Here is a 27,875-nt window from a genome sequence, read left to right as displayed (position 1 = left end):
CATAGTCTTAGTTGCTTTTATATTTGCCCTGAAACTAGGGATGTATTCTGGTTCAGGGGTTAAAGCATAGGGTGCCTGATTTGGAGATTGCAGGTACAAACCAAAGTGAGAAGGGAATTTGACTGGTCTACACAACTGTCCCATAAATTATGATTTTTGGACAACTTGTATATGAAAGTAATTATGTCTCCCCCAGGAGACATATTGTTTTTGCCCTGTCCGTCCGTCCGTCCGTCCGTACGTCACACTTCATTTCCGAGCAATAACTGGAGAACCATTTGACCTAGAACCTTCAAACTTCATAGGGTTGTAGGGCTGCTGGAGTAGATGACCCCTATTGATTTTGGGGTCACTCCATTAAAGGTCAAGGTCACAGGGGCCCGAACATTGAAAACCATTTCCGGTTAGTAACTTGAGAACCACTTGACCCAGAATGTTGAAACTTCATAGGATGATTGGTCATGCAGAGTAGATGACCCCTATTGATTTTGGGGTCACTCTGTCAAAGGTCAAGGTCACAGGGGCCTGAACATGGAAAACCATTTCCGATCAATAACTAGAGAACCACTTGACCCAGAATGTTGAAACTTCATAGGATGATTGTACATGCAGAGTAGATGACCCCTATCGATTTTGGGGTCACTCCACTAAAGGTCAAGGTCACAGGGGCCCGAACATTGAAAACCATTTCCGGTCAGTAACTTGAGAACCACTTGACCCAGAATGTTGAAACTTCATAGGATGATTTGTCATGAAGAGTAGATGACCCCTATTGATTTTGGGGTCACTCTGTCAAAGGTCAAGGTCACAGGGGCCTGAACATGGAAAACCATTTCCGATCAATAACTAGAGAACCACTTGACCCAGAATGTTGAAACTTCATAGGATGATTGTACATGCAGAGAAGATGACCCCTATTGATTTTGGGGTCACTCCATTAAAGGTCAAGGTCACAGGGGCCCGAACATTGAAAACCATTTCCGGTTAGTAACATGAGAACCACTTGACCCAGAATGTTGAAACTTCATAGGATGATTGGTCATGAAGAGTAGATGACCCCTATTGATTTTGGGGTCACTCTGTCAAAGGTCAAGGTCACAGGGGCCTGAACATGGAAAACCATTTCCGATCAATAACTAGAGAACCACTTGACCCAGAATGTTGAAACTTCATAGGATGATTGTACATGCAAAGTAGATGACCCCTATCGATTTTGGGGTCACTCCATTAAAGGTCAAGGCCACAGGGGCCTGAACATTGAAAACCATTTCCGGTCAGTAACTTGAGAACCACTTGACCCAGAATGTTGAAACTTAATAGGATGATTGGTCATGCAGAGTAGATGACCCCTATTGATTTTGGGGTCACTCTGTGAAAGGTCAAGGTCACAGGGGCCTGAACATTGAAAACCATTTCCGGTCAGTAACTAGAGAACCATTTGACCCAGAATGATGAAATTTCATAGGATGATTGGTCATACAGAGTAGATGACCCCTAATGATTTTAGGGTCACTCTGTTAAAGGTCAAGGCCACAGGGGCCTGAACATGGAAAACCATTTCTAATCAATAACTTGAGAACCTCTTGACCCAGAATGTTGAAACTTCATATGATGATTGTTCATGCAGAGTAAATGACCCCTATTGTTTTTGGGGTCACTCCGTTAAAGGTCAAGGTCACAGGGGCCTGAACATTGATAACCAGTTCGGATCAATAACTTGAGAACCACTCAACCCAGAATGTTGAAACTTCATAGGATGATTGAACATGCAGAGTAGATGACCCCTATTGATTTTGGGGTCAGTCTATTAAAGGTCAAGGCCACAGTGGCCTGTTCATGTAAAAACATTTTTTGGAAATAACTTGAGAACCACTTGACCTACAATGTTGAAACTTAATAGGATGATTGGACTTGCAGAGTAGATGACCCCTATTTATTTTGAGATCACCTGATCAAAGGTCAAGGTCACAGAAGCCTGAACAGTGACTTGAGAACCACTAGGCCAAGAGAGCTGAAATTTAGGGGGATGATTGGACATGCCAAGTAGATGATCCCTATTGCAACCAACCATCAGTGTCTCTTTGACTTTTGCTCCTGACCCCTATTGACTTCTTGCCTAAAGGACTTTGCATTGGGGGAGACATGCGCTTTTTTACAAAAGCATTTTCTAGTTTGAACCACTTGTCACTTTGTGATTGTAAAAGGCAACTGAAAGGTGTTGAACACTTTGTTTTGCCACATCCTGCGATTCCAGCAGGTATACAAGTTTTGCTTCCATACCCATATTGTTTCCATATTATTTTGCAGATGTTGGTTGGTCAGTCTGTATGTTGGTCGGTATGTAGACCAAACCATTTCCGGATGTTAATTCAAGAACGCTTTGGTCTAGGATCATGAAAGTTGATAGGGAGGTTGGCCATAATCAGCAGATGACCCCTATTGATTTTGAGATTAGTAGGTCAAGGTCACAGTGACCCGAACAGTTAACGGTTTCCGGATGATAACTCAAGAATGCTTGAGCCTAGGATCATGAAAGTTGATAGGGAGGTTGGTCATGAGTAGCTGATGACCCCTATTGAATTTGAGATCAGTAGGTGAAAGGTCAAGGTCACAGTGACCCAGAACAAATAAACGGTTTCAAGACGGTAACTTGAGACTGCTTTGGCCTAGAATCATGAAACTTAATAGGGAGGTTGATCATGACCAGCAGATGACCCCTATTGATTTTGAGGTCAGTAGGTCAAAGGTCAAGGTCACATTGACCCAGAACAGTAGAAATTTTGTGTACAGTGACCAAATAATTTCTTTTCCTTGTGCAATTACTGAATGCATCAAGGGGGGCATTTCGTGTTCTACGAGCTCGTTTCAATGTATATGAAATGTGAAACCAAAATGTTTACTCCTTTTTGTACCATGTAGCCTGTACCATGTTGATGCACCATAAAACCCATATCAGCAAGTCTCAATAACCCCTTACAAAGTCACTAGTACTGGTCAAAAGAGCACGATTTGAAATAACTTCTCTGTTTTGGATGTAAAGGTAAAATTTCCGAGGACTTACATTTGCAGCTTTCTACTGTTTGATTCAGCAATATGCATAAAGAGGCTTGGCAAAGATCACTTCTGTAAGGCTTGATTGAAATCCACCCAGTAATGTAAGAGAAGTGGCCAAAACATAAAAAATTGATGAATAAAGGACTATAACTCTGCTGCTAATCATTGAACCAGAAAATGCTGTTGATGTGCACAACTCGGCTTGGCACTGACAGTTTGTGAAGTCTGGTGTTAATCCCTCCAGTGGTGTTGCAGGAGTGTGTGGACTAACTTTTGTGTTATACAGACAGACAAACAGCACTAAATTAATATATTTCCCCCCAATACTAAAATGTTTATGCCCAAATGGCAGTAATATTCAGCATGTTATTTGTTCAAAACACTGCATCAATGTTTCAACCATTTTAGCCAATTAAAAAAGTGCCATACAAGTCAAAAGTTGAACTAAAAAGATCTGACATGACCTTTGACCCCTTTGTGTGATCTTGACCTTTAAGTCATGCAATACTTTGTTTCACTGAGGGAATTTAACACAAGGGCACAGCCCGAGTGATGAAATTCTTTTGCATCTCAACTTGGAACAATGATTTTACTCGATGGCAAATCAGTTTGTGATGTATTACTTCTAAAGTTACTCTCAATTTTACATGTCCTGATGACAATTTATGTGACAACTTTCAAGCTTTTCATACTACAGGACTCTTGGAGCCCCTTTTGAGCATCATTTCAGATAGGTGTGCCTAGGTAGAACCACTGACCTTGCATAGCCCTGCTAGATCTCTTCTTCATGCGAAAACATTCTACTTAACCAAGGTTAATCCGATAGCAGTGAAGGACTCGATGAACATATCGCTTGAACACGGAAACCCCTACAATTTATGTATTCACTATTGTGGCTTTCTGAGTATATTATCCTATACCTCTTGATGATTTAACAATTGTATTTATACCAACCACTAATATGACAGTTTTAAGTTTTAAATTTTATTTTACAAAATCGAAGTGTTACAATAATGAATAATGCATAAAGTCTTGAAACGGCTTGCCAACCATTCTGAACATGCTGCATGATTCAAAGGGCTGTACTGAACCTGACAGAAATCTGCAAATCAGCTCATTCAAATTTGTATGAAATGCTGGTCAAACATCCCTCCCCTGCTCCTTTTGTAAGTAGCAAACAAAATCTTGTTGGCATATATTTACAAAGTAAAAACTTAGGTTAAACCTAGGTTAAAAAATTCAGACAAGAACCATTATAAGTACAGCTAGTTTTATACTGTACATTGAAATGCTTTGAAAACAGTTTTTGAGGTTCTTCCAAAACTTACTGGAAATATTTTAAATAAAATGTTTGGTTACAAGACAATTTTAAACCTATTATTTGCAATTTTTAACATTTAATTTTAAAATTATGCATTAGTGAAAATGAACTAAATGACTTAGTGAGAAAATCATCTTTTTTTCTCAATCTGCACTGAATTCTATGTAACTTGTGAGGTAAAAATGATGAAAATCTTTCTCTTAAAAATTACAACTGCTGCACTGAAAAAAAAAACCCAGATGTTTTGAATGGCAATTTTTTTTCAAAATCAAAGTACATGATGGGCGATTTTTCAATATTAGAAATTTCGATGTACAATTGTTCTTCATTTAAATGGCTTGATTTTGTCTACATTTTATATGTTTGAAATGATGCAATATATTTTTTCTTGTAACTCGGATCTCATTCTCAAACAAAACAGGAGAGCTCCTTGCTTAACAACTAAATTTCAAAGTTAATATATATAAATATAGGCTGCATCAACCTTATAACTGCTAAATAGGCATATCAACAATTACTGGCAAAAAAAAGAGAGTCTTTTTGACCATTTGGTTCTGATCTGCTCTGCGTATCAGGTGAAAGCCAGTATTATAACAAATTTTGTGTTATTTTGTGACCTTCTCTGTGGGTGTTTCCTGACAAATACACACACTGAGTTATTTACAGTGCCAGGTCCCCAAAGACAATTTAATCTAAAAACCTATGCTGTAAGCTGGAATTTATTCAGAGTTATTTTACCTATGAGTTCTCAAAGCATTTCAGTCAGAGATATGGTAATCACTAGTTGTAATTATAATCAGCTGTAACTAATTAAACTTTAGCCTGCTGGTGGCAAATGATTCTGCCTTTGCGACCAGTGCAACCAAGATCAGCTGCACATCCGTGCAGTTGATCATGGTCTGCACTGTTCGCTATTCAGTCAGTAATTTTCAGTGAACACCCTTCGATAATAAATGGTATTGCCCAAACTGAATGATGGACATCCATTTAGAAATTTAGCAGGGTAGGTTTAACTTTTCCAGTATTCAGTAATTAAGCAAATCTATTTAAATGTAATTGTAATTCAATCAATTACTGTCCAGAACAGTCTGTAATCATGCTTATTTTTAGATTACCTTATTACATCAGCACGTAATCCTAGAATCCTGATTTATATAAGTAAGCTTTCGAGGTGAAGTAGCATAATTTATATGTAACAAGAAGTCAAACTGTATGAAAAGGACTGACTGGAACATAATAATTGTTCTTGTGATATGGTTTTCTGTAACTGTAATTTAATCAATTAAACCCCAAACGTCTGAGTAATTTAACTGTAGTTGTAATCATAATATTTAGAGGGAATTGTAATTTAGTCAATCACAATCCAAAGTAATTAACCACATCTCAGGATTCAGTATATATTTGCACTTTCATATAATATCATTGCACTATCAAAATTTGTTGCTTAATGCAGAAGTGTCCTAGAATCATCTATTTATTCTTTATGTAATTTGGCTCAGCTGTTCTTATCATTTGAATGTTCTGAGAATTTTTGTTTTTCTATCTTCTATCAGGAAGCCCTATATTTGATGTAGTTTGTTCCAGATATGCTAAAGGTCCTTGTGGGTATGAAGGTGGGGCTTGCGGTCTTTGTCCCATTGGGACTTGATGAGATTGCATGGGTGGAGGTGGTCCTGGCATTGACTGCGGGTGCATGGAGCCCGAGTATCCTTGATACTGGGGTAACCCTGGTCCCTGTGAAGGCATCTGTTGCATGTGATGAGATGGGTACTGTGGTAATGGCCCTCCCTGAGCCATATGTGGTTGTTGCGGTACAGGATGTGACTGAGGCGGCTGCATGCTTGGCTGTGTTGGGGCAGGATGAGGTTGCTGCACGGGCTGACCAGGCGCTGCACCTTGCTGCTGCAGAATTATCTGACATCGCTTCAACCTCTCGGTATGCTTCTCCAACAACGCCTCTTTCCTAGCCAACTCAGCTTTTAGGTTATCTATGTCCTGTAATGGAGAAATTCATCGTTATTTATCTCCTGATATATAAATACTTTAGATAATATAAAAGCTGTTTCCCAGTATTGACATTCATGCTTCCACTGCTGACAAAATTTAGGAGAAAAATCTTGAATGCAAAATATTCAAAACACAGTATTTTATAATTCATATTAATGCAACCGATTTCTTTACAATACTTACATCAATCAATAGTTGTTCAGGCTTCTGGTAGGAGATCAGCATTTTCTTTCTCAGGAAGAAAGCCTCTGTTTGTCGAGATAACTCCAGGAATCTCTGCATAGCATTTTCTATACCTAAAATACAATCAAATGAGTGATGGACAATGAAAAAAACAGTCTTCATAAACTTCATTGTTTGTATATCTGAAAACCTTTACATTAGCCTTTAGCATTAAAATTTTAAATGCATTGTACATGCTGCATATGCACAACTGGTATAGTAGTTTGAACTAGGAATTTGAAACCCAAGACATGTATATATATATATATATAAAAACAAATTAACAACTTAACAAATTCAGTGAAATGAAATTTTTCTTTCACCACTTATATCATCACTGTTGTTCCTAAACCTCGTATGTTCACTTTTCCAGGGATGAAAAACAACAAAATAAATCCTTTTCAAAATTCATTTTCTTGTTGTATTTTGTTCAATTTTAATGCTGCTATAAACTAATTTAAAGGCAATCACTGTTGCCCAAAAATAGACTGAATAAAAATTTTTCTAAGATTTTCTCTTTTATACATTTTTCATTTAGATGCCATGAGTTACATGGTGTGGCATTCTATACAAGACAACGATAAAATTCTAAGAAGACTGTTTAAATGTATTTTTTTAAATAATAAATAGCTGGTAAAATTAATAACATATGCAGTTCTTTGACGCACAAAGATGACATTTAGTTGTTATTCTTTGAAATGCAGAACTAGGTATTTTCTAATTTCTAAATTATATCTGGTTTTTGAAGATGTGAAATACCAACTGTCTTATTATTTACTGGTGTCAACTTTATCAAACAAAGTACAATTACTGAAATGTAAAAATAAGAGTTTTCTGTCTACATTGACATTCAAGGTTATGGAAGAGCAGTGAAAATATACACATGTTGAGATATCATATTCGAAAGTTTGAAAGAATTCTACTGAATAATAAGTAAGAAGTTCAACACACACCAGTTTTATGGCATAAAAATCTATGTAATCTATAGTAAAGCCATGTTTTGACGAAGCTGCCGGTTCAGGTCATTAAAAAGATAAAAGTAGCACATTTTTATTGCAGCAAGATAATTATTATATCTTACTTGTTTTTGTTTCCTCTGAATCTTGAACATTGATCTGTTCCTGGGTGGTCAACAGTGACAAACAATTCTGAAAATCACAAACAAATCTGCCATGATTTTGATAAATAATAGAAAGAATTGCATTATACAAACTTTAAGTAAAAGTAAGCATTTACTCAAGCGCATTATAGTTTACTTTCATTAGTGAAGATCAACTTCTAACATGAAATTTTACAACGCAACACTACCATGACACTATTCAGTCATATAATGACATTTTTTTAAAAAATACTTTTGGTTAATACAGTTTGGGCGGGGGCTTCCTCAGGCAGTGGCTAGGGAACGTTTCACTCTCTAGAAATCATTCTAAAAAACCTGTACTTATAACTTATATTAGTTCAATGACTGGCTGAATGAACCAACGTTTTTATTATACACATATCTATATCTACAACAAGCTTATGCATTGTTCATACTATCTGCAGTGTGATGACCTTTAGGTAATTTCACAATTAACTAGAGATTGTTTGTCCTGAAAAACTTATGTCTCCCACCACTTTCCTTGCAGCAACTGCACAATGCCACAAATTAAGAGCCACAATTTATGGAAAAATCACTGAACCATAACATTCCAGTACACGACTAGGTCTGGCAGTGGCAACTCCTGTGATGTTCAAACTTTAAAACAGTTGTTTGAAACAGTTTCTATCAACAATAGTTCATCCTTTTTAAAACAGACAGGCATCTATCATAAAATCTGAGCTTGAAATTTTCATTTACATCAATTGCAATACTGTTATGTTTAAAATAGGTACATGTATTTTTAACACTTTATATACATTTTTACATCAATGTTTTTAGAAATGGTTTTCAATGTGTGTTTCCAGTGTGGCTTTTTCCCGGCGATATAATTATGACCTTTTGAGTTGATTTGCCATAAAATCCAACTAATTCACTCCTACAATATTGTAAGAGAAGCTGCCAAAATATCATAAAATTGGCAAATAAAGGGCCATAACTCCCCTGAAAATCACTGGACCAGAACAGGATGGTAATACGCGTAATAAGACTTGGCACTGATATCTTCTGTACGGTTTGGTTGAAATCCGCTCAATCATATAACAGAAATGGCTCAAACATCATAAAATTTGACGAATCACAGGCCATGACTTTGCTGAAAAACACCGAACCTGAACATGCCCATGACATGTACAAATATACTTTGCAATGATCACTTTTTATGAAATTTGGTGTAATTCCTCCTGGCTGTACTGAAGCAGTTGCACAGACAAGATAAAATACAACAAATCAAGGGCCATAACTCTGCTGAAAATCACTGAAAAGGAACATGCCGAAGATATATGTATAACTAGGCTTGCCACTCCTGTCAGGTTTGGTGGAAATCCACAAAATAATGTAACAGAATTGGCCAAAACATAAAATTTGAAGAATCAAGGACCTAAACTCCGTTGAAATTATGGAAACAGAAAATGCCGTCACTATGCACAATGAGGCTTGGCACTGATCACTCGTCTAAGGTTTGGTGGAAATCCTACTAATAATATAAGAGTAATGGCCACTGAAAACCATCAAACCATAAAATTCCAATCATATGCACAACTAGGCTTGGCAATGATCACTCTTTGGAAGTTTGGTATAAATCCTGGTCGTGTTGGAGAAGTTGCATGGACAAACTTTGTGACAGACGGATGGACGGACAGATAGCACCAAATCAATATGTCTCCCCTACTACATGTAGGAGACATAATAAAACAAGAGCACCGCAATACGGAGCAATATACACCCGAAGGTATGACCTTTGACCCCTAAGTGTGACCTTGACCTTGAAGTGAGCCATCTGTTTGCGCATTTCATTCAGCGTCATTTAGTTGTACTGGATAGGAGTTACTTGGAAGCACAATGCCTGAGGCTAATTCTGAGTGTATTAGTGAAAAATAATTTATATTTTTATAGGGATGTAACATTATCTGAAAACATTAGAAAACAAAACATGTTTTAGGGGGAGAGACTTGGTCTTTCATGAACACCCGGGACAGATTGCGATGGTCAAACCAAGGGGAACTTTACCCGCTGTGCTAAATGCTGTATATTAATAGATGTTTTTTCTACAGGTTTTACACTGCACATGTATGCTAAAGAACCTTTTTGTTCACGAGATACATATATTACCTACAGCAAACTAAGAACTGTATTTTCATAATCTGAAGCTTAAAATTAATGTAAGAATATGAATAATTAACATTTGTTCTGTTTTCAGACGTGACTGAATTGGACATAATATCAGACTGAAAGTGATAACATAACATAATAATAGGTGGCCCGGTGGTCTAAAGGTAACATGCTTGACTGTCAATCCTGAGGTTTTGAGTTCGAATCCCGGTCTAGGCACTGGAAATTCCTGAGTATCTGATGCTCTTGAGTGTGTCCCACCTAACTAAGAGGCCAGTACTGGTTCTTCCCAGGAAAGACGGCTTGGCGTGTATCATTGCTATACACTGGGCATGTTGAAGAACCAGACTGTCTATTTACAAAGAGCTAGGCTAAGTTAACTGGACAGACCTGTATCTAAACAAGGATTTATCTTTCTGTTCTGGGGACTTTGTCTCTCTCTGTACCTATGGTCAGATCGCTCTGTGTCTGTTCTAGTAAAGGATTAATTTAGTGCCCTGAGTGGCTGCCTTTGCACTACATAAAGCGCCTTTGAATGTGTTGAGAAATCCCTCCCCAACCCCTGGCTCTTAATGGAAGTCTTGCAATATTGTGGGCTTCAATTTACTGTTTACCATGTCTTCAGGATTAACAAAAGCCAGCTGGTACTGGCTTTTCCTGTACATTAGCATCAGTAAATCATCGATTTTGCATTTATTTTCTTGTATTTTCAAGCTGATGCATATCAAATGAATGTTTCTTCATAGCTTTCTTTTTCTATATACTAGGCCTAGAAACTCTTTATACATACTGAAAAGTTCTTCCAATGCAAAGAAATATATTTTGCCAAATTCTTAAACATGTGGACAGCAGAGTTTTGAATACTTTTAATCCATTTCAGTAATAAAACCTTGAATTTTCATCAGTATATATGAAAGGATGATGTTGCTCTATTAGTTTTTTCCATTTTGTGACACATCCCAGTTACGGTCATTTATCAATATTATTACCGTGACTGTATATATTTGCTAATAGCCTATGTGCCTCAATCGCAAGTGTTAAACACTGTCCTGTGTATTTTGTAAAATGTAAATATATCGCATGATCAATTCCTAGCAATCTTATTGAAATTTCGAAATGTCATGAACAATATGAAGGTCTACAATATTTCATGCACTGTTTCTGGCCACCTAGATCTAGTTCCTCGTTGGAAAAATTAACATCTCTGTGAAATGCTTTACAAATGACACCTTAGTGTTTTGTAAAGACACAGAAAGAGTGGTTTATCCATATATTATGTGAACATCAGCAAAAAGCTATATAATTATACTTATATAAAAGGAAGTGTCTAGGGTATAGCTTATATAAAAGGAAGTGTCTAGGGGTACGGATCCGTACCTCTAAATTCCTATTCTAGAGGTACGGATCCATACCTCTAAACAAGCCTGTTAGGGTTTTTCTAGGGGAAAGGACCTCCCTTTTTCTAGAGATTAAGGGTTATTTAGTGAAAATGAAATATAAAATACGATTTTGTCAGTATTCACCTTAAACTTGGATCTAAAAGGTTTACAGATACCAACTTTCATCCGATCACTTACATTTTCGTTCGAAATGTAAATAACCAAGGAACACCAAATAAATCACAAGGATACGAATTGGCAGAAAAAAGATTAAACAAAATAATGTTAAATTATGTTGTGACAAAAAAAAAACACTATTTTTAAATGATAATTAACCCATAGGATATTTATGTTTTCCACACATTTGGTAGCCGATACGAGATACAAGTGATGTTTAAACAAACAGTTTCTTTTACTTAATGTCGGTTAATTGATTATTAAACAATCATTCAGGTCCGTGCTGATTATCATTATATATTGTTAAATAACAAAATAAATAGGTGAATATTATTATATCTGTGTTATTTTTTCTGCTGAATCTCAAATATAATTCATTCAATGGTATGATTCACTCATCAATCTGTTATCAACAGTTTATTTTACAATAAACTAATCGTTACAGAACAGTGTATTCATTTGGAGTTCCTCGGTTAGGTAGGTTTTGAAAGAAAAGGTAAACTACAGGGTGAACGCTGGTATCTATAAACCATTTAGATTAATGTTTTAAGTGAACACTGGTTAAGTCTTATTTGTCATTTCATTTTCAACAAAATTTTATATGTAAATAACCCTAAATCTCTAGAAAAGGAGGTCTGTGCCCCTAGAAAACCCCTATTATGTTATTTTGTTTGTATGTTTTATCATTCCAAGAAGTTGGTTTGCCTTGTTTGTTTTAAAGTACAAATCATGCTGTCATGGCCAGTATCTATTTTCTCAAAAAGCACTGTAACTTAATCAAATCTACACAAAGATTCTCTCTAAGCATAGAACGCTGTCCGGATTGTTTGTACTATCCGAAAGTTGTTCTGTAGTTATTGGAGATGCAAACTAAGGCAAGGAAGGCTTTATAAAGGATCATTGCCTTACATACTTAGGGACGTTAAAAGAAAACGTTATTTACCAAGAAGGAAGATTCTAAATCATCAATGATGTTTTGGTTTTGACCAACACTTGCTGAATCAATGGGCGCAGCCATTTTTGTCTCTGTCTAATTTCTTTTTAGATATCGTCATCGTCCCGAAAATAATTCCGTCAATATGTGACAGGACTTAGTTTATACTAGTAAAATGTGTTAAAATACACAAAACCAATTTCCTAACAAACTATTTCTAGAAATATTTCAGCGTTTTCTTCATGTATCGCAATGTAGGCCAGCAACAAAAAGAAAAATATAGTGAAAAGATATCATATCTACGGTTTGCTTCACAAATCCAAAACAAATACATTTTAACAACATGCTCCCTACACAGCAAACCACGGCAGCACAATGACGGACACACGCACGGACGCAGACAGACAGGAGGGCGGGCGGACGGACGGACGGACTGACAAGCAGGAAAAAACAACTAAGTGGGGCACCGCCCAGAGACGGCCAGTGACCCAAAATATGGCGGGCACCTTACATCACTCGATCATGCGCTCAGAAAAAGGAGAACGTCGTAAATTACTAAATGCAATAGAGTGATTTGGTTGGGGCATGGGGGAGGAAAGAAACGTCAACAACAAAAAAGACAATATATACGTAACATAAAATACGAAACGGTAAAAAAAAAACATGTTAAAAATAGGGGCACTGCCTTGGAACGGTAACCCATATACTGGGGTTATTTTTGCAGATGTCTTTTCTAGTAACCTAATAGCCTTCATCAGGTAAGGACGTGGCATGTTTAGGGCTAAACAACCAGAAGGTTTTTATGAAAAGTTTAATAGACATATATTATACACAACTATATTTTACATATAAATAACACAATCGTACAAACGATATTGTGACATCATGGTCAATATACAGCTGCTTCAAGAAATTTAAAATCTGTATTTTTGTACACAACAAAATATATGTAACAGTTTTCGCGAGATCTTCTAAAAGACATGCCACAAAATTAGGCAGGGAACTAATAGTTAAAACTCCGTTCGTTCACTGAAATATCTATTCATATATGTAACATGGACTGGCTTGCTGTTTTGTTGATCGTATTTTCTATTAATAGTTTCTTCAATCTATTAATAGTATGAACTTTCTCGTGCATTTTGAGGTTTTTCTGTAGCTTGTAAGATTTACAGCAGTGTGTGCACGTGAATGGTCCTGATTTGGAATGAGTTTTCATATGAATCAACAATTCAGCTGGTGCACATGTTTGATAACTACATATTTTGCACACGAAAGGAAGATCGTCACTTATAAGGCTATCGTCTTCAGGATTTTCGCCAGATGGTAGAACCGAGAAAATGTTAAATTTCAATGAATTATATGTAATGTCATATCTTCGCTCTGATTTCTCCGCCGGTGTTCTTTTGTGTTCTAAGGTCAACGTGTTACTCTGATCACGCGACTCTCCTTGGTGCACGAAACTGTGAGCCTTCAATGACGATAGAAACCTGAATTTTTTGTCACAATAAGCACAGCTGAATGGTGTGTTCACGTCGTGTGTTTTCACGTGAGCGTCCAAATTCGTTTTCTTCTCATAAGCCCGTCCGCACTGCTTGCACGAGAAACTTTTGCTATTCCAATCAAGAGACTCAGTTACAAATGGGCTCGCCTTCTGTAAACAATAAAGAAGTGGCATTTTAATGTTTATAGTAACATACAATGTATAATAAATTTGGTTTACATAAAACGTTTCCTTAAGTGGAAATAGGTGATTTCCCCACTTGATGAAACCAATGAAGTTTTAAATAAGTTCATTTTATAGATCTTTGGCTCTTTTGGCTATTTTAGGCGTTTGCTGTTTATTCACTATATTGTTGTTAATATACTTTTTTGTTGTTTATACTACACTGTTGTTTATATATTGTATTTTTGTTTATAAACTATATATAACCGGGCAGTTGTTACAAACGTATATAGCAGTCAAAACGTGATTACAATACACTTTGTTTAAGAGATAAAGTTATTACAACTAATTGAACTTTGTTATACTCGACGAAACAAAGAAATAGTAACTGATTCAATTTTATACATACCTGTTTACTCGGGGTTTTCTTGAGGGCGTATTTTGGTATTCCACATTTCTCCGGTGTCTCCCTGGCGTGCACGGCAAAATGTACATCCAATTTAGACTTGTCCACGAACGATTTGCCGCATTTCATACAATTGTAGCCTTTATTAGCTGGACTGTCTGTCTTGGAACTTGCCGGTGTTCGCTTTCCTTTGAGTGCTGTGTGCTTCCCACTTTTTGGTGTTCTAGGGCCCTTCTGAGGTGTGCGCGACTTGGACCTATTTCTGTTTCTTGATGTTAAAGGACTCTCTACCTTCGTTGTGTATTTTGTTCCGAACGGTGACTTTAGCCTGAGTGCTCGTTCCGTGCAAATCTTTGATTTCTGTGCCGGAGTTCTGGGTCTAGATTTTGGGGTTCTGGATTTGAAAATAGACGCCCGGTGTACGTTTTGCTTAGCCTCCTGGATATACTCCGTATGAATGACACGTGTGAGTCTTCTAGATTCACGTGTGATCTCACGAGATGTAGTTGCAGACTCGCGTATCTTATCTGTTTCATCTGCTTTCTTTGCGTGTACACTGGCTCGTTCAAAAGCCTCGGATGAATCTTTGTACAGTCCCATCGGTTCCTTATCTGCAAGCAGCGATCTCCGAACAGGTAATGGAATTCCGCTTCGGCGTCTCACATCGGCACGAACACTATCACATGTGTCACGTGATCCGGATACACGAGCTTCAGTTTTTTCGCTTTGTTCACACACAACGTCATTATAATGATATACACTACTATCGAATTCTTTCTCAACTGTAAAAGTTGAATCCATCGTACAAACCGCGTCTTCATTAGAACTGTGTTTACTTGTATCGGATGTACTCGGTAATACCGGATGTACAGGTCCAAAACTGAGACGGCTTGGAGCCTCAGCATTCGCCCCAAAAAACACGGAATGTGTTCTGGCATGATTTCTTAGACCACTCTGAAATAAGACGTAAATTACTTGTAAAATATGAGTATTACATTATTAACAGAGCCATGGGCATACCTGCTAAAATAAAATTTCTACATTTTAGTATGGGTGAAAGTTAAACAGATTCTAGTAACTTATCAGAACACAGATATTCAGTTTCAGCTGAAATGGTCACTGGAACGTTAGAAAATTTTGATTTAGTTCAAACTGAGTTGTTTGTGCACCTATGATTTACAAAAAGGATCAGAGACGAAAGGTAGTGCCTAAAACATCCACCTGATTGTAATTCACCCATTAAAACTCATCACTGATTAATGGATGTAGCAATGCAACTGTGTTAAAACGCCATACAGTAACTATAAGAGAAAATGCTAGTTCCTTTTTGCATCAGTAAGTAATAATATTCGAATTTCTGGTAATATATTTCTGGAAACAATGGCAGGTCTCGTGTCTTAAAATTACAGATTACCACGTCTGTCAAATACACTGCATATTAAAACTTAACTGCGTTTCTTACACAGTGGAGAGCTTTTCTTCATATTTTACAGAAAACACGAGTATTTAAATATGAATATCTATTTACTTTCTGCATATTTCCTGTTTTTCTCAATTTTTAAAGTTTTATATACATCTTGAGGCATTTAAAGGTACATCATGCTATCAGCCTTAACAAGTCTATACAGAGGGAGTCTGTCTCGCAAACGTTGTTATGTTTCAAGTCCAGACTATTTTCATTTAGTGGCTATTACTAACATACTTTTTTAGATGTCATCAATTAAGCGTTCTGTCAGAACAACGCTCAGGTTCTGTAACTGTAAACTTATAATTCATAAGAAACAGCCAAATACTTAAAATTAATGTACTTAAATATTTTTTGTGAAACATTCTAACTTTAGCTGTAATCAATTTCAAGAAACGGACCCAAAACTTTAGGACCGGCATATTTAAAAGATATCTTGTGGAAATAAACTAGTATAATTTTACATTTGCATGAAAAATATTTTTTTTAAAACTGCTTTGTAAACTGACGAAATGTAAAAACATTTGCTTACCATAGATTTGAATGTCCTTTCACACTGGTCACATTTAAATCTCCGTCTAGAGTACACGTGCTGCTGATGCGCTTGTTTCACGTGCTTGAACAACGTATCACGGTCTTCAAAAGAGTTCATGCACTGATTACACGTGAATATTTCATCTGATGTGATAGAAGATTGTGACTCGTGTATTTCAGCGTTCTGTGATTTCTCGTGATCCACGTGCTGCATCCTATCGTCTGCCTCGGCTACTACCATGTTTTTTTCGTGACGTCTAGGTATCGAATAATACTGTAAGTATAAAGATTTTCTTATAAAAAAAAAATTAAGAAAAATTACCCACAATGAAAACGCTAATTTGACCAATGAAATTGAGAGTACCTCTTTACGTTTTTTATCAGTCATGTAAATATTTATTTATGACATTAATTACTATTTGAATTTTAATCACGTTTCAATCTCAAAAGACTTAAAAAAACATCAACGTTGTAAATAAATAAGTTCTCGCGAAAAAGAGACATTGTAGTTCTCTTTTGATAAAAATCTTATAATAATTATCTTTTTTCTGAAAATATAAACATTACATTTTTATTACACCATCCCGAAAAACTTATTGACAGTTGCAGTAATAGATGAAAGGAGATACTGTTTAAAGTTATGCTAATTTGTTGTTTGATTTGGATAGATATCAACACTTGTCGATGGCATGTTTAATGAAAATATATGAATACAATGTAAATAAAGATTTTGATTTCTTTAGAGATAAAATTTTAACCAGTAATAAAACATTTTCATACATCAACTGTTACAGTCAAGCATTATAGATCTAGAAAAAAACATACCCTTCAAAAGATGTCGCGTTATTTGTTGTTGCTTTTTGTTTAAATAAAAATATATTATATGTATATCCACCGGCGTAGAATAAAAACACAAAGATGTATGTAAACATGTATTATGATATACTAAAATTAAGAAAAGAACACTTCTAGCCGCGTCACAGTTGAATTTAACTTTGAAACAGTTGTATTTTTTCCCCTCAAAACTTGGTACAATTGAGCGGGAAAAAAGCACAGTGGAAATTGTACTAATTGGTTGTTAATGTAATATGTCACTGTTCTGACGAGAGGAAGTATTGATAATTCAGAGCCGCATGATTTCGCACCAATACACGTGTATGGTGTAAAATGTCACCACGGGTGTTAACACGTTGACACGTGCCGCGCGATATGGCCCCAGGGTATCTGTTACTATCGGTAACATGTGTGCAATGAACATATCATATATTAATATGTAAAAAAAATAATAATAATAAAAATAAATAAAACAGTACACGCCTGAATTATACATAGCTTAATACAATATAAAAGTGTACTACGGAATACGGACAAAATCCCCCTAGACAAAATCACCCCTGCTCAATTTGACCACATCTGACAAAATCCCTCATTCATTTATTTTATATAAAAACTTGAAAATTGAATGAAGACGAACAGCATCTTTAAGATTATATTTTTTGACTGTAAATGGAATGAAGTAAAGAAGAGGTGTGTGTGTGTGTTGTTGGTGGTGTGTGTGTGTGGGGGGGGGGGGGGGGGGGGTTAGGACTTTGTCCTTTGTCAAATTTAGCAGGAGAAATTTTGTCCTACATTCGTGTACTACCGCTAAAATACTGGAAGTTTATTTTTAGCAAATGACTGCTATGCATGACATGTATTATCAGTGTATTTCTAATATCTAATACAATAGGGTTATATGTTTAGTAAAATTAAATTCATTTAATGAGATTTTTTTTTCATTTAAAGTCAGCACCTAAAAATACATTATTTTAGTGAAAGATGCGCATCGGAAATCTTTAACCTTTACCCTGCTAAATTTCTATAATGAACTGGTCATCCAGACAGAACGGTAATTTCACTGAAAATTTACCGACTTAATACCAGACAGTGCAGGCACGGATGTGCAGGCTGATCTTGGTCTGCACTGTTCGCAAAGGCAGAATCTCTTGCCGCAAGCAGGCTAAAGGTTAAAATATCATAAAATTCCGAAATCATCGCGTGACAGATACAAATAAATTCCTAAAACAGGTACCATATACACTGATCTGTTTACTTTACTTTCCCTATTTTATAACTATCTGTTGTTTTTTTTTATGTTTATTATTTTGGTATTTCTGTACAAGGATTGAGTAAAAAAAAAGAGTATTGGGAAGGTAAGACAAACAAACAAATCATGCCATCGTATTAAATTTTAGTTATTTTGAACATGAAATATTTCGATTTATAAACGATAAATTAAAATAAAGTAAACACATACCGACTATTGAAATAATTCCAGGTTTCCTAGTCACAAAACAAATGTAAAACTGCCTCAAAATCAATGGCGTGAACAAATTTTAAGAGCTACAAAAATAAATAGATCGACAACTTGTCGCAAAACCAAGTGTTAAAATGCCTAAAAGTCGATGGTATATATAAATAAAGGAATATCTTCTGACAATATGTACTCTTAGACTATCTGCTATTAATTAATTCCGTCTGGCAACACAGAAAGTAGTCTTGTCTCTATCATCAATTTGATTAATCCAATTATTAGTGAGAAATAGATCTATTATCACCTGAGATAGTTAGGTTAGATTGCTTAAAAGTAGTGCTTGTAACACCCGTCCTGATTAGTTAATTAATAGTACTGATGTTGTTTTTATATGTTTTTCACTATATTGGAGAAAAATGTGTGAAAAATATTTGGATAAGAAATGGACACACAGAACAGAACTAGGGCCCGGATAAACAACAACAACAACATTTATTCAGCAATTAAGCATCTATAAATGCTTCTAGCCTAAACAGAGTTGACATGTAGCGAGACATATTTAATATTTGATATAATAATACAGATACAGAGAGAAGCTTTTCATTATTATTATCATTTCATCCAGAACATTTAATTAAAAGATATAATTCTGAAATACAGTAATTATGTTAAATGGAAAAATGGTGTTGCTTCAAAAATGAAACTAACTTTCAATATCTTGTCTAAGTTTATTTGCAAAATAAATGAATTTTGACAGATTCAGTAATTCCTTCCTATTTTCCGTAGACGTCAGATTATCAAATTTATTGAGAGGGCCATCTACAGTAATATGGTTTTAAATATTTTCTTCGTAATTCTCTTTACAACGAACGGACATACAAGAAGAAAGTGATATTCATTTTCTAGAGAATTAAGATTACAAAATATACATTTTCTATCATTTCGATCCGTATTGTTATATCTACCTCTTTCTATTTCCAAATTATGTGGTGATAACCTACATCTACTAAGAGCAATTCGAAATTTTTTATTTTCAATTATACTTAAACATTTTACAAGATTAAAGGAATGTTTAAATATACTATAAGACAGTAATCGTTGCGAATTGTATTATTGTTCGCAACGTTACACAGCATATGATAAATTCTTTTTTGTAGTGAATTTTCATTCGAATTCAGTAAACGGAACCAGTAGCGTACCATATTTATCTTTCTACAGATTATCATGGGAACACTTCCTAGTTCTCCATACAAACCAATCAGATTGGTTGGTTTGTTAACGCAAAAAAGTTTACGACAAAACTTGGTGTGAACTGGAACAACTGATACGTATTAGACCTTCCTGGTGTGAATGATTTCAATGTCTTTCCCATCATTCATATCCCAAATTTCAGAGCAGAAGTTAAGAACAGTAGCAACTAATGAATCCAACAATATACTAATATACATTTTTCGTTCATTGAAAATTTATGCATAGCCTTATACGCATGCTCTGCTATGCATTTTTTGTGTTCTATGCCAACTCCCATTTCTGAAGAAGTATACCCCCAAAATATTTAAATGACGTTACAATCTCTGTGTATTGTATAAAGAAAAGTCATACTGAGTGTGTCTGGTACATTTTTTTTTCAAAAATCATAACCTTAGTCTTCGCAGTATTGATCTTTAATCCTCATGTATTACAATATATTTCAACGTCATGCAACATTGATTGTAAAGTTTCTGGTGAAGTTGCAAAGAGCACTTGGTCGTGTACATACAATTTTTTTTAAATATTTGTAGGAATGCTTCTGTATATTTTAATATTTGTATATACAAATAATGATGTTGTTTTATGAGCTGTATAGTCTCAAATAATTCTTATAGAATGGCTGTATACATGTATATTTGTTTATAATGTATATGGATGAGACTGGAATAAATAAAATAATAAATACAAGATGAGAAATAATTTTCGTATGAAAATATTCCATCTAAGTCAGAGTTTATCTTATCAACGATATCATTCATGAACATCATAAACATCAAAGAGGTGCTAGGGTCCCCCTGTTTTATGCCAAAATTTTAAACAATAGGTTCCGATATTTGATTTTTGTATTTAATACATGAACGCACAGTATTATACATAGATTTTATTGCTTTGACCATTTTAGAGCTTACTCTTTCTGTTGTTAATTTTTGCCAAAGGAATGACCTATTTATCCGGTCAAAACATTTTTCATAATCGATGAAAACGGTATCTAGACTTTCTGTCCAGAATTCAATAATTTTGAGATAAAGACGCAATCGTCAGTACTCTTTCCTTTTTGAAAACCAAACTAAATATTTGATATTTTCTCATATTTTACTGTCCATTTTGTTAACCTATTTAGAAGGATTTGAGAGTATATTTTTGCAAATATATTGTTCAGCGTTACACCGCGATAATTTTTTACATCAGTTTCATCACCGCCTTTAAATAAAGGTACTATAACCCATCTCCTCAACATTTGGGATACTCGGAATTGGTAAATATGGTGATATTATATCATACGACCCCTTGATAATTTCTGCGGATATGCAGTCGGGTCCGCACGCTTTAAAATTATTTTGTTTAAAAACTGCTTCGCGGATCTCAGATTCTAATATCACCCTATCTAATTCCTCATCATAAATGTTTGCATTTTGCTCGTTTTCTGTGTCATTTAAATTTCTATTTACATGGTCACTCAATAATGTATTAAAATGATTGTATAAATTATCTATTTTTATTTCATCGCTATCGTTATTTTTATTTTTATGGCATTTCTTTCTTGATTTCCAAAATTTACGAGGCTGACTTTTCGCAATTTTTTTCTAATCGTTTTCCTACATTGAGCTTAAATCTAGCTTTTGCCTTTTTCCTTATTCTATCATACTTAGTACGCATGCTTGTAAAATTAATTCTATTTTCCTGATTTTTGTCTTTCACATAAACTTGGACAAGACTATTTATTGAGCATTGGAAGCAATTTTGAGTTCGCTTTCGAGTTTTAAATTGTTTTACAATTCTGTGAACAATTTTCATATCCAAATAAAATTTTTACACGCAGAACTATATTTACGATGTGAACTGCTGAAATTTGCCACAAGCTTTGTAAAATGACTCACATTTATATAAGCTATATAATATTTAAAAAAAAAAATACCCAGTTAACTACTGCGTGAGGGAAACGAGAAAAATTATGCGCAAAAAAAAACTTTTATTTATGGGGAAAATACAGGAGAGCGTTGGGTTACATTTAAAAGCTATTGAAATTATGTCTGCATGAAATTAAATATTCTTTACAGTAATGGACTGTCTTATTTACAAAACTTGCAACAATTTAGCACATTCATATATCTCTGAAATTTTAACCTTTTCCAGCAATGAAACATACAATCTAAGATCTGCTGCTCATAATGACATAGGTTTACCTAAACATCGTACAAATTATGGTAAAAAAACCTTTTGTTACAATGATGCAAATTTTTGGTATTCAATACCAAATGAAATTCGCTCCACATGTTCTCTAACATTTTTTAAAAAGAAATGTAAAAAGTATATCTTACAGCTGACTGCCTAAAGAATCTCTTTGTTTATATCAGCTGAATTATAACTATGCCGTTATAATATAATTATGCATGTATATATTATGTCACTAATTGATTGCCTAAATGGAAATTGTATAAATGGATACTTAAAGGCAATATCTATTTTAAGGGGTATTTGTCTAAGAATGAATGTTGTATTAATTAGGTTGTGATAGTGTAAATTGTATTTGGTTGTTGTTGTTGTTGTTCAGAAGGCCACATTTAAAATTAAGATGTATCATTTGTACTTTATATTGATCTGTATCTTCATGTGCTAACCTTCTATAAATAATAATACATAACAACAAATTAAATGTAAACTCTGCAAAAACAATTGCGCTTAGTGATAAGACATAAAGATGGAAAAGTCTGACGAAAACAACAACACACAAACAATATGTTGTGACAGAACTGCGATCCGAATTGTACACAACTAAAATAGATAAGATAAGAATGCCACTTTAATAGTACCATTTAGTGAGGATCAACCGATAGAAAAGTTGTAGATAATGATGAACACATAATTTTAAAAATTAATGTTGAAAAAAAAAATGATAGAAATAATCAGTAGTTCAGCGGCTTTACATGTCTTTAACAAACATGAATGCAAAGGCAGTGTTTCAAATATTATAAAAAAGTAAATTCTCTTCAATGACACACAAGAGAATCAAGTTGTTCCAAGAACAAGTCGCATATCGAAAAGCCTCTCATGCCTAGTGTCAATAGCTTGATATACATCTGGAAGCAGTTGGCTACCATGTCCTTTCAACGCAATGTTGGTATTATGGGAATGAACACGGTTGCCCATACTAAGTACATCAGTCATTTTTTATTATTCAGGATTTTCTTAAATTTCATGCCGACCGACTGCCACCTGCAAACAGTAGGCCTTTTCAAATTTTACTGATCACTTGAAAACATGAAAACTTGACAAATACCTAATTGGTCGAGTTTTCGTGCCGACGGGGCTTAGATTTTTGTCGAGTTCTCGTGTTGTCGTGTTTTCGCCCCGCCAACACACCAACACGAAATGGCAGAAATCAACCACCATAATTTTATCACATGTTTCATGTCACGAGAATTAAGAAACGCATGTTAGGGTTTTTTTGTAGAATAATTGTTCCCATTAGTCCTTTAAGGTGACGTCGATATCGTAATTGGTGACGTCATAGTAAATATACATCGTAACGTCACTTGACGACAGCGGACATTCCCTGGCGGCCAAAATGGCTGGCAATGAACAACAGGGAGGCAAAAATATGCATATAGCCGTGTCCGACGAAACAAATGCGTGTCCAGAAGATGACAGCAATGATAACGCGGTACAGATTATGAAAGCCAAGCAGGAAAAGATTGCGCAAATGTTTCTGGCCCGACCAGCAGTTCCAGAGGCCAAGATTGCTGTGGCTGACGAAACGAATGCGTGTCCAGAAGATGACAGCAATGATAACGCGGCACAGATTATGAAAGCAAAGCAGGAAAAGATTGCGCAAATGTTCCTGGCCAGGCCAGCAGTTCCAGAGGCCAAGATTGCTGTGTCTGGAAATATGGTCCAAGAAGTCAAAATGACGAATAAGAAGAAGAAGGAAAAGGAACAGCCTGACAAGAAAAAGAAGACAAAGGACAAGAAAATGAAAAAGGTAAAACTTGTACAAGTGTTTTTTTTTTTAATGTTTGTACTGTAAGACGTAAATTTCTACATGTAGCTTACTGTAGGTGAAAGCAGTAGGGACATTAGTTGAAACGAATTTTAAAACGATTCTGAAAACTATTTGATCTCTGTTGTTTCTTATTTTCCGAAGATAAATAAATATATTGGGCAATTATTTATCTTGGTGATATATTTTTATTCGAATTGGCCTTTACCGTGCGACAATGTCGGTCTGTCTGTCTCTAGTATCTGCTTTCCTAACTCTATTTATCTTCCTAGACTATATCAGTTTGCCTGTGTGTCAAACTCTCCTCAGATATCTGTCTATCTTATGTAGAATATATTGATAGTGAGTTGAATGTGGCATCCGCCTGTTTGATTGTCCCATTCATACACTGTATAATTAATTTCCTTTATGATTTGATTTTTTAGGTAGAGCCATGTAAGGATAATGCAGTTATCGGGATAGAAATTAAATATGTTCCGAATGAAGCTCTTGCTCATGATGATGAAATAACCGTAATTGAGGAAGAAGATGACCCAAATAAGTCGTGGAAGCTCCTAAGCTGTTTTGATTTCATAAGAAGCTGGCTTTCTAAGAAGTACCAAAAGCGTCAAGAGAAGCTTCAAGAGAAAAGGGAGCGAAAAAGATGGAAAGGACTCACAGTTGTAGAAATCCATGCCCCACCAAAGGAAGAAACAGGCGATCAAGTCACCTGTGATGTCGACGATGTCGACATCTTTTTCTCTTAAATTTCATGCCGACCGACTGCCACCTGCAAACAGTAGACCTATTCAAATTTTGCTGATCACTTGACAGGACGTATTTCATTGAAAACATTTAAGGTACTTATAAAATAATACAATGAAAAATCAAGAACTTTGATAGTATGCAAAATTACACAAAATGACATTAAAAAACTTAGTCTACACTTATTTTACCCATGCTGCATCTAATTCAAGAATGAAGAAACTATATTCGCAGAAAAAACCGCTTTAAGGTTACACAGAAATATACAAATGCATTTCTTTCTTGTTTCAGTATAATAGCAAAAGATACAAAACAATCTGAAAATACAAAAAATCACCCCCATCAACATCACTGTAACAGTGGATGAAAACTTATCATCTATTCATCTTTAAATTAGGGATAGTGCAAAACAAAACAAAAAACAAAAAAAAAAAACAAAAAAAAAAAAAAACTATAAAATAATCCAAAAAAAAAAAACCCAAAACCAAAAATTAATCATCATCGTTTCTTCACTGTGAAGGTAAATGATCATCTGTTTGACATTATAATGATCCCCAAAAATTTCTTTGTCACTTTGATTTTTAATAAATGGTATTCAGGTAGATTTTGAAAACTGAATTTATCCACACTTCTCTTTGTTTCATATTTACGATAAGATGCAGCATGGTTTTATTTTCTTGAAAAATCAATTTTATTTACTAAAGCCCTCCTAACAAATATTTGATACTTTCAGTTTTAACATTCATCTAATTTCCTCTTACAGTTTTAATTATTTGGCATAATCCTGATCATGTGACTCAGCTGCAAGATTTTTCACAATGTTGTCTACTGTTGAATGGTGGCAGTCGGTCGTGCTTTTTTGGCATTTATCTCCAATATAAAAAAAGTTTCATTTGAAGTACGATGCAGATTTTTATGGTTAAATCAATAAAAGACATGATAATATTTTGAAAACAATACACTGGTTTATTTTTATTTTGCCGTTTCTTTTGTTAGTTAAAGTCAACGATATACAACAATGAGTGCGTCGGCTTCCTTCCTTGTATAAATATGTTCTCAGCAAGCAATTAACAATTTCTCAACATGAATTATCGGTGGAGACCTTAGACACATTGTCTGTATCAAATCTTCAAGAAGAACATATGCCTTGTCCAGGATTTGAGCCTATGACCTCCTCACTCGAAATACTGCCCTTACCCATTGATGTAAATGTGAGCGTGGTAAAAGTTAGTGAAAATATGGGTATTTACAGCTTTATTTTCTTGCATGGGATTTCATGTTCTCCGTGACCTCCCATTTATTTTGGTGTCGAGGGAGGTAGGGGAAGTAACTTTGGATGGAAACAAAGAAGTCGGTTAGAGTGGCCTTCACTATTATTTTGCAAATGGCGTGGAGGGAGGTAGGGGAAGTAACTTTGGATGGAAAGAAAAAAAGTCGATTAGAGTGTCATCCCCTTTATTTTGCAAATGGCGTCGAGGGAGGTAGTGGAAGTAACTTTGGATGGAAAGAAAAGATATTGATTAGTGTGACCTTCCCTTTTTTTTGCAAATGGCGTCGAGGCAGGCAGGGGAAGTAACTTTGGACAGAAAGAAAAGAAGTCGATTAGAGTGACCTCCCCTTTATTTTGCAAATGGCGTCGAGGGAGGCAGGGGAAGTAACTTTGGATGGAAAGAAAGAAGTCGGTTAGAGTGACCTCCCCTTTATTTTGCAAATGGCGTCGAAAGAGGCAGGGGAAGTAACTTTGGATGGAAAGAAAAAGAAGTCGATTAGAGTGACCTCCCCTTTATTTTGCAAATGGCGTCGAAGGAGGCAGGGAAGTAACTTTGGATGGAAAGAAAAAGAAGTCGATTAGAGTGACCTACCCTTTATTTTGCAAATGGCGTCGATGGAGCCAGGGGAAGTAACTTTGAGTGGAAAGAAAAAGAAGTCGATTAGAGTGACCTCCCCTTTATTTTGCAAATGGCGTCGAGGGAGGTAGGGAAAGTAACCTTGGAAACAAAGCAGTCGATTAGAGTGACCTCCCCTTTATTTTGCAAATGGCGTCGAGGGAGGTAGGGGAAGTAACTTTGGATGGAAAAAAAAGGGGTCGATTAGAGTGACCTCCCCTTTATTTTGCAAATGGCGTCGAGGGAGGTAGGGGAAGTAACTTTGGATGGAAACAAAGAAGTCGGTTAGAGGGACCTCCCCTTTATTTTGCAAATGGCGTCGAGGGAGGCAGGGGAAGTAACTTTGGATGGAAAAAAAAGAAGTCGATTAGAGTGACCTCCCCTATATTTTGCAAATGGCGTCGAGGGAGACAGGGGAAGTAACTTTGGATGGAAAGAAGAAGCAGTCGATTAGTCACCTCCCTTTTATTTTGCAAATGGCGTAGAGGGAGGCAGGGGAAGTAACTTTGGATGGAAGGAAAAAGCAGTCCATTAGAGTGACCTCCCCTTTATTTTGCAAATGGCGTCGAGGGAGGCAGGGGAAGTAACTTTGGATGGAAAGAAAAAGCAGTCGATTAGAGTCACCCCCCCCCCTTTATTTTGCAAATGGCGTAGAGGGAGGCAGGGGAAGTAACTTTGGATGGAAACAAGGAAGTCGGTTAGAGTGGCCTTCCCTTTTATTTTGCATAACGTGTCGAGGGAGGTAGGGGAAGTAACTTTGGATGGAAAGAAAAAGAAGTCGATTAGAGTGACCTCCCCTTTATTTTGCAAATGGCGCACAGGGAGGCAGGGGAAGTAACTTTGGATGGAAACAAAGAAGTCGGTTAGAGGGACCTCCCCTTTATTTTGCAAATGGCTCAGGGAGGTAAGGGAAATAACTTTGGATGGATAACAAAGAAGTCGGTTAGAGTGACTCCCCTTTATTTGCAAATGTCGTGGAGGGAGGTAGGGGAAGTAACTTTGGATGGAAACCAGAAGTCAGTTAGTGGCTTTCCCTATTGTTTTGCAAATGGCGTCGAGGGATGTAGGGGAAGTAACTTTGGATGGAAAGAACAAGAAGCCGATTAGAGTGACCTCCCCTTTATTTTGCAAATGGCGTCGATGGAGGCAACTGGATGGAAAGAAAGAAGTCGGTTGGAGTGACCTCCCCTTTATTTTGCAAATGGCGTCGAGGGAGGTAGGGGAAGTAACTTTGTCTGGAAAAAGGGAGAAGGGTAGAGTGACCTCCCCTTAATTTTGCAAATGGCGTCGAG

General features: G+C 35.8%; 2 protein-coding genes across 2 annotated transcripts; both read right to left on the bottom strand.

Annotated features, from left to right (window-relative positions):
* Positions 1-5,758: 5,758 nt before the first annotated feature.
* Positions 5,759-12,463, bottom strand: LOC123546125 (mediator of RNA polymerase II transcription subunit 28-like). Its single transcript, XM_045332313.2, has 4 exons — positions 12,354-12,463; positions 7,686-7,752; positions 6,566-6,678; positions 5,759-6,370 (listed from the first exon to the last, which is right to left on the bottom strand). The coding sequence occupies exons 1-4, from the start codon at positions 12,426-12,428 to the stop codon at positions 5,915-5,917; spliced, it is 711 nt and encodes a 236-aa protein (XP_045188248.2). The 5' UTR covers positions 12,429-12,463; the 3' UTR covers positions 5,759-5,914.
* A 729-nt stretch (positions 12,464-13,192) lies between these two features.
* Positions 13,193-16,991, bottom strand: LOC123546930 (zinc finger protein 91-like). The gene is made up of 3 exons (XM_053552025.1): positions 16,411-16,991; positions 14,417-15,367; positions 13,193-13,995 (listed from the first exon to the last, which is right to left on the bottom strand). The coding sequence occupies exons 1-3, from the start codon at positions 16,798-16,800 to the stop codon at positions 13,387-13,389; spliced, it is 1,950 nt and encodes a 649-aa protein (XP_053408000.1). The 5' UTR covers positions 16,801-16,991; the 3' UTR covers positions 13,193-13,386.
* Positions 16,992-27,875: the final 10,884 nt, after the last annotated feature.

The sequence above is a fragment of the Mercenaria mercenaria genome, chromosome 9, assembly GCF_021730395.1.
Source record: "Mercenaria mercenaria strain notata chromosome 9, MADL_Memer_1, whole genome shotgun sequence".
In the NCBI taxonomy this organism is placed as follows: Eukaryota; Metazoa; Mollusca; class Bivalvia; order Venerida; family Veneridae; genus Mercenaria; species Mercenaria mercenaria.
Note: the sequence above shows the minus strand (reverse complement) of the source record. Positions and strands in the feature narration are given on the sequence as shown.

What these genes read in the sequence shown, in the direction of transcription:
- LOC123546125 (XM_045332313.2), bottom strand. Translation starts at nt 12,428, where the DNA reads ATGGCTGCGCCCATTGATTCAGCAAGTGTTGGTCAAAACCAAAACATC. An exon ending in ATTTAGAATCTTCCTTCTTG is followed by an intron (nt 7,753 to 12,353) that starts GTAAATAACGTT and finishes TGTGATTTTCAG; the next exon opens with AATTGTTTGTCACTGTTGAC. An exon ending in TTCAGAGGAAACAAAAACAA is followed by an intron (nt 6,679 to 7,685) that starts GTAAGATATAAT and finishes ATTGTATTTTAG; the next exon opens with GTATAGAAAATGCTATGCAG.
- LOC123546930 (XM_053552025.1), bottom strand. Translation starts at nt 16,800, where the DNA reads ATGACTGATAAAAAACGTAAAGAGGTACTCTCAATTTCATTGGTCAAA. An exon ending in AAAGGACATTCAAATCTATG is followed by an intron (nt 15,368 to 16,410) that starts GTAAGCAAATGT and finishes GTCTTATTTCAG; the next exon opens with AGTGGTCTAAGAAATCATGC. An exon ending in AGAAAACCCCGAGTAAACAG is followed by an intron (nt 13,996 to 14,416) that starts GTATGTATAAAA and finishes TATTGTTTACAG; the next exon opens with AAGGCGAGCCCATTTGTAAC.